The 11,021-nt window shown below is 36.4% G+C and overlaps 1 protein-coding gene across 5 annotated transcripts in view; it reads left to right on the forward strand.

Moving 5' to 3' along the window:
- Positions 1-4,704, forward strand: part of RIT2 (Ras like without CAAX 2) — a 467,387-nt gene extending 462,683 nt beyond the window's left edge. For 4 of the 5 annotated variants that reach the window (XM_038543397.1, XM_038543399.1, XM_038543398.1 and 1 more), the window contains one exon: positions 4,208-4,704. In XM_038543397.1, coding sequence (XP_038399325.1) covers positions 4,208-4,435 — 228 coding nt within the window. In that variant the 3' untranslated portion in view covers positions 4,436-4,704. The remainder of the gene's footprint in view (positions 1-4,207) is intronic. The other variant, XR_005362443.1, reaches the window with a different exon arrangement.
- Positions 4,705-11,021: the final 6,317 nt, after the last annotated feature.

Raw genomic sequence — 11,021 nt, forward strand, 5'->3', positions numbered from 1 at the left:
CAAACTTTGATTTAGAGGGCTACCCAATAGTATATCAAGCCCCCATATATTTGATCATCTTGTTTCTAGATTTCCCCATTGCACTGGATTGGTATGTCTAGCCCTTAACTGATACCCCACTCTCTGGACTGCTATAAATTTACAGAGAGGTGTAGTAGAATGAGTCCAACACCATTGTTCTTTTCTCTGCCTCCTCCTTACTAGAATTGAAATATTTCTTTCCTATTTTTGCCTTTATTCTTCCCCATGAATTTTACTATCTCTGTATAACAGTCTATGTTTCAAAAGATTTCAGGATTTGAATGTATTTTTTATTGAAATTACACATTACTTTGAGATGATTTGTAATCTTTATGGTATTGAACTTTCCTGCTAGGAACCTAAGTCCATGATGTTATCTGATTTCAGAAATCTAAAATACACATTTTTCAACGTATTTTGCAAAATCTGACCAGACCCAATTCATTTTGTGACACACCATGATTGATGTGATATGAGACTGTACATATCCTATTTACCATGAATGTTGAGACATTTAGCTATAGAAATACTACTGTACTTGAGGAAATGGTGATGCTTCAAATTCAGAGGGTGTGTTTCCTATTATATAGTACAGTTGAGTTTTTCATTGATGCACCAAATACAGAAGCACACAAATTATAAGTATATATTTGTAAATCATCAGAGGGAATCCACCTGAAGCCACCATATAGATCAAGTAAGATAATAAAAAGCATCCAGAAGACCCCCTTGTGTCACCTCCCAAAGGAAATACATATTGATCCTCAATACTAGTTTTCGTGTTTCAATTTTCTAAAAGTGTAATTGTGTACCATATTAATATAACAAGAGCAATTAGATGTTAGGTATATGAAAACTATCTGTACTATCTTTGCCACATTTCTGTAAAATCTAATATACTAGTTTATTAGAAATGTTTCATAGATTTGATTTGACTAAACACTATCATGTTTGTAAGATTTATCTGAGTTCTATATAACAATATTCCATTCATTTGCGTTGTATAGTATTCCATTATATTCATATACAACAAATTATCAAATTCACTTATAACATTTGTGTTACTTTTTTTTTGCATCTATGATAATGCTGATAAGAACAGTTCTGTACAAATATTTTGGTACATATAGCCACACATATTCATCAAAACTTCTGGTTATAGAGACTTAATTGTGGAAAAGTCTTAATTACATATTTAATTACAATCTAAAATATAGGATAATATAGATTTTCTGTTTCTTCTTGAGTAAATTCTGGTAAATTTTGTCTTAGGAATTTATCCTTCATCTAATTTGTCAGATTTCTTGACATAAATATAATATTCCTTAATTACCTTTTTTTATGATTGTAGGATCTGTACTTATGTCGACTTTGTCATTCTTGATACTATTTATTTGCACTCTTTTCCACCTCTAACCTTGTCTGGGCTCTATCAATTTAACAACTTCAGATTTAGTCTTCTCCACTTAATGATTATTTTCTATTTCATTTATTTTTGTCTTTACCATACCTTCCTTTGCTTCTTTCGGTCTAATTTGCTGATTTTGGGGGTAAGTTCTTGAGGTGGCTACTTTGATCATGAAGTTTGAGTTTTTCTGCCTTTGATTCTTTGCAGTGTTTTGAGACTTGCTTTATAGCTTAGCATGAAGTCAATATCTATAAATGCTTTACGTTCATTTGAAGAAAATAAATCAGTTGTTTGGTACAGCATCTTACATATGTAAATTAGATCAAATGTGGTGTTTTATTCAAACCTTCAACATCCTTATGGACCTATCTATGTATTCTTTCAATTGCTGAGGGAGAAAGGTTAAAATATCTCATTACGATTTTGTATTTTAGTTCTGTCAACATAAAATGAAGCTAGATTTTTAGTACATACAAATGTATAATACCATCATCATAGTTAAAAATTATTACTTAAAAAGATGAATCTACTTTGTCTGATAATGTATCAATATAACATCTTTTTGTATTAATTTCCATTCAGATTTTACTTTCAATATCCTTACATGGAAGGTGTTCTAACTACCAGTGTTGTTTTTGTTTTTTTTTTTAATCATCTGACAATGTTTGTCTTTTTTTTAACTGACAATGTTTGCCTTTTTTAACTGGATAGTATGCTCCATTTACATATAAATGGTTTTGGTAAATTCTATTTCTTTATAATTCTTTGTGAACTGAGGATACATCCTGCTTCATTGACTTCAGGTTTCTTCACTTGTCTTTTGACCTTTAGGATGTAGATAAAATACTCTCTGCCTCTTGCCCACTGCTCTGTCATGGGAATATCATATCCCAGATAAGATGTGCTCTTTGAGTCTGAGTCTCAGAATAAGAATACAGAAAGGATCAACCAGATCTCAATCCATAGTCTGGAGCTAAACTGACACAGTTGCCCTCCAGCTGCTAATAAGCAGTAAGAACAAAAACACTTTTGTAAACCACAGCAGAGATTTTGGAGTTGTGTGTGTGTGTGTGTGTGTGTGTGTGTGTGGCTTAACGAAAGGTGATTAATCTAGAAAATCGTACCAGAAATGTGGTGTTACTATAAAAAGCACATAAAATATGTGTCCGTTAGCTTCTGAGTTGGGAAAAATGTTGTAGGAGACTAAAAAATAAATGGCAACACATGGTATGTAGTGTCAAAACATTTGGTAAGACTGTCACCTGTGATTCCTTAGAAATTAGACAACTTAATGTATGACTTTGTCTAATTGCCGGTAAGACAGAATCTTCATAACTTCAGTTGGTTGTTTTTAGCTGTGTTCTTTAGTTACTATAAGATAGACATGAGCTTAGAAAAGGACTGGTATGTTTGCCAGCAGGAATGAAAGCCCTTAGTGAGGTTGATCTTTCATAGACTAGACAGGACCTGGCTTTGAAATCAGACCTGTTTTTATTTCCCAGCTCAACCCCCCTTTTTTGGCAATACAATATGGTGTATCAGTTAAGAAAAAGTGGTTTATGTTCTAGTTACAAACAACTCCAAAATGTCAGCAGCTTAACAGAACAAAGTTCCTTAGTTATGCCTGGTGAATATGTCCATCCTGGTGAACTGGGTGCTCTACTCCCCATAGTCAGTCACTTCAGAGTGCAGGCTGATGGAGTCCTCCAGTTCACCATATACAAATGGAAATTTGGCAGGAAACATGAATATACAAATAAACAACCGTGTAAGTTACTTTAATAAATAGACCAGTATGGACAAAGAGGCCATCAGAACATACTGAGTCAAAGCAGCATTATTCCTGCTTTCTTCAAGCCAATGTGAATACTCTAGTAGAGCTTAATGGGAATGCTAAAGTTTGAGCAGTATCATTGGCACCCAACTACAGTGTCATATAATTCCCTGTTTAAATATTTGTGCATCACTTATGTTTGCATCTTAATCCAGGTTTTTTTATTAATCATCCTTTCTCCTCTAATGGTGACTTAAGTACCAGGCACTGTAGTTAACATTAAAGAGATGTTAAGGCATAATTATGACTTCAGCTTATCATCTCTAGAGGACCCATTGCAATAACATGCACCACATCATGGTTTAGTGCCATGAAACTTACGTAAAGCTCTAACCATGCTCTAAAGTGCTTAGCTAGAGACTTATAATGGTGGTGTTTTGCTTTTGTTTTGTCAGAAGATTGTTTTTCAAGTTCATGGCAACTTTATCATGGCTTATTCTTAACTGAAATCTCTGGACTATAGTTAATAAATAATAGTAGTTATAAAGTTTTCAGTATGTACTCAGCAACATTATCTGTAAAGGTGTATCAAACACACTAACAAAGAGCCTTGGAGGTAGGTGTCATTATCCTAGATTACAAATGAGATACTCAGGCCAAAAGGTTAAGAAGTTTACCCAAGTTTGCAAGACTCAAAAGTTGGAGAGCTGAAACTTAGAAACCAGTTTTATGCTAAAGCCATGGTTTTGACCACTTTTTGGACCGTTTTTTTGGAAGTTTAGAGAATTTTAATTACTCAGTTGCGCTTTTAGAGGTTCTGATTTCTCATTTGCCCTTCAAGTTAAGAAATTTTAGAAATCTCCCTTTACAACAAATTCTCATTAGTATACTTTTCCTTTACATTTTTTTCCATTTAACATGTCCACAGTCCTGATAGAGAACATAGTTTTTGATGTAAGCATCTCTCCCTTTCTCTCTTTTTACTACCATTTATTTTTCCTTAGGTCTCTACAGAAGAAGGCTTGAGTCTGGCCCGGGAATATAACTGTGCTTTTTTTGAGACCTCTGCGGCCCTCAGATTCTGCATTGATGATGCCTTTCATGGTCTCGTGAGAGAAATCCGCAAGAAGGAGTCCATGCCATCCTTGATGGAAAAGAAACTGAAGAGAAAAGACAGCCTGTGGAAAAAGTTAAAAGGCTCATTGAAGAAGAAGAAAGAAAACATGACATGATATCCTTGCTTCTAACTCCCTTATTCTTTCTCTGAATTTTATCAGTTGGACAATTCCAGATGTTGCATTCTGCTTCAATATTTTCTGTCTCTCTCTCTCTTTCTCTTTAAATATCTGCCTATAGGTAAAAGCAAGATCTGCATAACTGTACCTCTTGAGATAGTTTTGTTTTGCCCTTAACAGTTGGATGGATTTTGTCAATCAGCCGGATATGCTGTTTAAGTTTTTACAATATATTACTAAATAAAATTGACATTCCAATTGCCTCATTTCCCTTTAAAGAGTCTAGCTTCATTTGGTATGCTGTCTGGTTATAGAGGAAATTCAAAATTGCAGACTGAATGATAAAAGGCTCTGGGGATCTGCCTTTGCCTGATAAGACTCTGATTGTTTGCATTTCAGGAATCTCAGTAAATAATGAAGAAGCTCAGGAAACAATTCAGAGCAGGAGTCTGCAGTCCTGTCTTTCCTTAACTGTGGAAGTCTTGGTGCTTTTTTGTGAAGATAAATCTTAGAGGAATTATTAATAATAGGAACCAGTTGTGGGTCATTGGAGGGCTGAAAGAAAATATCCCTGTATTTGCAGTGCTCTGCCCTGTTAGGCTTTAGCAAAATTATCACCGTGAAGTCGCTGAGCTGTGGCAAAAGGATCTTGTCTTTGTAGCAGGCAAAGAGAGGCTGATAGGAACTTGGTGGTTCAGATATTCGTAGAAGGACACCCTGCTCCCTCCCACTAGGAGTCCCTCTTAGGATTGCTTCACCTACACTGGGACCACCTGGAAGGCAAGAGCCTTGTTGATCCAGAGATCCTATATTCTCTGTATGCTGCCATAATTTCCTATCTCTTCTTACTCAAACCATGAAATACCATCAGTTAGAAGGTTTTGTTTCTTATTTGTTACAAAGGATCATCATGGAAAATGAAATTGTCTATTCACTCATTGATCCCACTGTGTGATTTGGTTTATTCAAATTCAAACTTAGAAAGCACCTTACCCACACAGTTTTGAATGTTTAACAGACAAGTATTAAATAAGAGTTGAACATGAGATGGAAACCATGTAACCAGTCTTCATGGGTTGGAGACAGTTTTTTATCACAAATTGGAGAAAAGGAAGGATGAAGAGCATAGTTATCATACAACATGTAAACACTTATTCTTTCATTCACAATGCCCCTAGAACTTGTTAATCTCCGAAAATGCAGGAATGACTCAAGGTAGCTTAACATATAGTTGGAAGACTCACTTGGCTGAAGAACAGTGGGATTATACATTAGATGAGAGGACACGTTTAACATAGTAACATAGATACAACTGGAAGGAATTTAGAAATCATAAATTTTCAACTGGCGAACTAAAATTTTAGCCTTTCAGAATAATATACCTGTGGGTCCTTTTGTTGCTTGGAGCTAAGGCCTTTGTCAAAACCGCAGGGACTTCACTGTTCTTGATCCTATGTACTAGACATGCAATTAACTGTTGCCAGCTGTCTCCCTTTGGTGTTTTCTCAACCCTCATATTCTATGGTGTAGGACACAAACTAATCAGTTTTCCCCATTCCATAGTGTCCTGAAACTAAATCCACTTCATCTTTTCATAATTAGGAGAAAAAGTAAAAAAGAGAACACATAGAGATCATTTAAAGATATTCTTAAAGTTACAGACTGGGTCTTTCTTTGCTTCCTCCTGCCTTGGTTCTGTTTAATAGTCTCTTTCTGTCCTGTTAAAAATGGGTTAGTACATTCTTTGCCTCCTGCACATTCTTTTCCTTCTGCAGCCAGAGAACTTTTTCAAGCCTGGGAAGACCCTGTAAATACTATATTCCGTCAGACTCTTCTGTTTGCTAGAAGATGCAATCTAGGAAACATAGTACTTGGCACTTAGTTCTATATGATGAAACTCCATCTTTGAAAACTTGATGAGTGCCCAGTCTATGAGTACTAAGACTGTTTCGTGCATTTCCTAACATTACTCAGTCTATATAAATTTATTACTATCAGCTCCACTGTCTTTGGCTCTAGAATTTTCTAAATCTCTTCTACTCTTCTTTCTTTCTTTATACTCCTTGAGTACTAATAAATAATTTATAAATTGCAGGAACTTTTAGAGGGGTTTAGGTTAGGTAACATGTGCCAGGTCCAACCCTTCACTCTGTAGAAGGGGATCTGCAAAGTATCACCTGGGAGCTGCATGAATTTGAGATACTTATTACAAGCAGAGATTGAGGCAGACTTCAAGCATTCTTCTAGGCAGAAGGAAATGTTCCAGAAGAATAAAACCTAGCTATTTCTGTCCATGGGCTATTAATTCACTCTCTTGCCATAAGACTGAAATGCCAAGATCTTATTTTTGATCATTATCCCTGAAAACTTCCAACCAGACCTAAAATATCTAAGTCAATCTCAAAAGCTCAGAGAAGAAAACCACGAAGTACACATGCCTGCATTGCCAAGGGACTGTCAATAAACTCTTGAAAATAAATATCCATTTGCATTGTAGATGAATGTGTAATTCCCCAGCACAATCTATCAAATAGTAACTAAAAACCTACTATGTAACAAGCAGTTTTCTAGATACCATGTTCATGTATATATGGGTGTGTGTGCGTGTACCAAAGCACTTAGGAAATTCTAAACACAGTTTTCTGCCATCTAGAAATATATCATTTATCTATTTTGAGGTGTTTTTCATTAATTTATCTTGTGATTCCCCATGGTAAAATAATTTCTCAGATCAGAGACAATAGCCATCTAAAATACTATATTTTGTGTTCAGTAGGTACAGGTTGAGTTCCGGAACTTCCATAGAAAAGGCCAGTGAGGAAAAAACATGGGCACTTGGGTCAAACATTACTCACATAACAGTCAGAAGTGCAAGGAACAAATAGCTACTTTATTTCTAACTCATCTGTTCTTTCTCACAAGCCCTCTGACTAATGGGTAGCTGTGGGGGGGGCGAGTTACTAAATTTTAATTCAGTGCAGTAATTTAATGCTAATATGAGGCAATAATTTAAGAAGTATCCTTAAATGACACAATCTCTGCATCATGTACTTAGGTCAGTGTTTGATCATTCAAACTTCTGCCCCGCTTCCTTTCCTTTCCAAAACTATATGTAGGTATAAGAGAAAGGCATGGCCTACATGAGCTCATGGCAATAGAATTCCCCCTTCTTCCAAGTTCTATAGTGTATCCTCAGTATTCTCTTTAATCTGTTTAGCCAAGGTTTACCAACAAATTAGACAACGTAGAAGAAATGGATAAGTCCTTAGAAACATACTACCTACCAAAGCTAAAGCAAGAAGAAATAGAAAATTTGAACTTACTGTTCACCAGCATTGAAATTAAATCAGTAATCAAAAAACTTCCAACAAATGAAAGTCCAGGACCAGATGGCTTCCTGGGGGAATTCTACCAAACATTTCAAGAAGCTCTAATACCTATTCTTCTCAAGCTATTCCAAAAAAACAAAAGAGGAAGGAAAACTTCCAAGTTCATTCTATGAGGCCAGCATTACCCTGATACGAAAACCAGATAAAAGTACCACAAAAAGACAACTACAGGCCAATATATTGGTGAATATAGATAAAAAAAAGTCTTCAAAATATTCTAAAATATTAGTAAACTTAATCCAATGACACATTTCTAAAAGTCACACACCATGATCAAGTGGCATTTATTCCAGGGTGCAAGAGTGGTTCATTATTCACAAAACAACATGATACATTACATCAATAAAAGAAAGGATAAAAACCCTACTCATTTCAATAGGTCCAGAAAAAGCATTTGACAAAGTACAACATCCATTCATTATAAAAACCCTAAGCAATACAGATTTAGAGATAACATACCTCAGTGTAATAAAGGCCTTATATGGAAAACCCATAGTATACTCAATGGTGAAAAACTAGGAGCTTTCCCCCTAAGGTCAGAAACAAGACAAAGATGTCTACTCATACCACTTTTATTCAGCAAAATACTGGAAATCCTAGCCACAGCAATCAGCAACATAAAGAAATAAAAATTATAAAATTGGTAAGGAAAACATAAAACTATTTAAAGATGACATGATAAAATCTATAGAAACGCCTAAAGACTTCACCAAAAAACTACTAGAAATGACAAATGAATTCAGTAAAGTGACAGGATACAAAAATTAATGTAAAAGGGTCTGGCCTGATTCTTCTTTTTCTCAACTTTATTTTATTGTCATCATACCATTTGACATGATATCTACCCTCTCAAGAAATTTTTAACTATACGATATATTACTGCTGACCAGGTAAAATGTTGCACATCAGATCTCTAGAGCTTATTTATCTTGCTTGAAACTTTATAGCCTTTGATTATAATCCCCCACCTCCCCATCCCTGCAGTCCCTGGTAACTATCTGATTCTGTTACCAGACTGGTTGACTCTGAGGTATGTTGAAGGTAGGCAGGTTGGGCCATGATAAATAGGAGCTTTCTACTGGTATCCATGGCATTGCTCTTTGCCTTTGGGTCTCAAGGTCCTTCCCAACACAGTGTCTTTATTCGACCCCAGGTCTCTTCCAGACACCTCTACCAGCACCTGTGCCTCTCTCTGGGATCACTCATATGCCACACACAGGTCATGGGGATTCCTGAGCAATGACTCAGTAAGGCTCTGCAGCTCTGCCTACCCCCACCTCTATCTAGCTCATGTGGGGCTGCCCCCAGTAATCTAGCTTATTCCTAGTATTTATTAATTAGCAAAAGTGATATACAAGCACAAATAAATTAGAATGTACCATATCAGCTATAAACACAAAATGTGTCCATGAATGGGAAACTTGGTTACTAGCCCAAGTTCTCAAACTTTCCTGTCATTGGTTGTAAGGAACCTCCCACCATTAGTCAGCCAGAGGGGCCCAGGGTGTAGGATTAGGAAAAGGATCCTGATGTATATAGTCCATTTGCTTTTCAGTGTCTCTCTTCCATAAGCCATCTGCTGGAAGGAAGTAGGCTGCATGCTTTTCTCTAAGTTATCCTTCAAAAACATACTGGCATGGGATCCCTGGGTGGCACAGCGGTTTAGCGCCTGCCTTTGGCCCAGGGCGCGATCCTGGAGACCCAGGATCGAATCCCACGTCAGGTTCCCAGTGCATGGAGCCTGCTTCTCCCTCTGTCTGTGTCTCTGCCTCTCTCTCTCTCTCTCTCTGTGACTATCATAAAAAAAAAAGGAAAAGAAAAAACATACTGGCATGTAAGATAAACAAGAAAATAGAATTTAATAGTCCAAGATGAGAAATGCCTTATTATAGGTGGCTTATGTTCTTCTGAAGCACCAAAATCTGCTTCAGACTATAAAAACCTACCTTAATAAAGATGTTACATATTTTTAAAAGCCACGGGTCAAGAAAAATTTCAAGACAGAATATATTTTAAAATATTTCAAAACATAATGATCCCCAACACCATATTTATATAAACTGAAGTTGTAGTTCTTCTGGTTTGAGTCTTCACATGATACTAGAAGACATCCTAAAACCAAACTAGCCTAAATCCTCTACTGTCAGCTTGTACTTGAACCCTTGCACTTTCTTTGATGTTTTCCCATTACAGTTTCTACCTGGGGTTAGATGGCAAAATGCCATTATTTTTTTCAGGCCATATATATATCCATTATAAATGTAAATATAAGAAAGTAGAAAATTACAGGATGCCTGTGTGGCTTAGCAGTTGAGCATCTACCTGCAGCTCAGGGCATGATCCCCGGGCCCAGGATCCACTTCCGCATCGGGCTCTTTGCAGGGAGTCTGCTTCTCCCTCTGCCTGTGTCTCTGCCTCTGTGTGTGTGTGTCTCTCATGAATAAATAAATAAAAGCTTTAAAAAAAGTAGAAAATTTCTCATTAAAATGTCAACAACATAAATATATTTGTCATAAGATTAATTGCCATTTTTAAAAGTAGAGCAGATGGACCTATGATGGAAGGCACAAAGAACATGTAAATTTTTTATGGATGAAGAACACCTAGACCATGCATCATTTAAGGGATAACAGATCTATGTAGCCTTCTGTACATGGGAACCAGGAGCACACAGGATAGAACAATGGAAACAGAGGCCACAAAGTGAGAGGATTGTGCACAGATAAAGGGATACTAAACATCAAAGCTAGGCAGACTGTAAGCATGTACACAAATTCACGTGGAGAGACTATATCCTACACTTCCTCACCCTTTTTGTTTCAAGTCCCACTCCACCTCTAATATCCCATTACATATTGAGATAACCCAATGTTACTCTCTCCCTTCAAAATACTGGTGTAAATAATTAAATTTTATGGCTAAGAAAGCATATCAATCAATCAACATTCCAGCCCTATAAAATTGGGTGCAAAGTTCTAATGATATCAGTGTGATATATATCCAATTCATTTAAAAAATATAGTCTGTACTGAGGCCCCTGGATGGCTCAGTTGGTTATGGATCCAATTTTTGATTTTGGCTCAGGTTATAATCTTAGGGTCATGAGATGGAGCCCCATGTTGGGCTCCCCACTCAGCAGGGAGTCTGCTTGGGATTCTCCTTCTCCCTCCTCCTCTGCTTCTCCCCCAACTCAC

Source organism: Canis lupus, chromosome 7 (genome assembly GCF_011100685.1).
Source record: "Canis lupus familiaris isolate Mischka breed German Shepherd chromosome 7, alternate assembly UU_Cfam_GSD_1.0, whole genome shotgun sequence".
Lineage (NCBI taxonomy): Eukaryota > Metazoa > Chordata > Mammalia > Carnivora > Canidae > Canis > Canis lupus.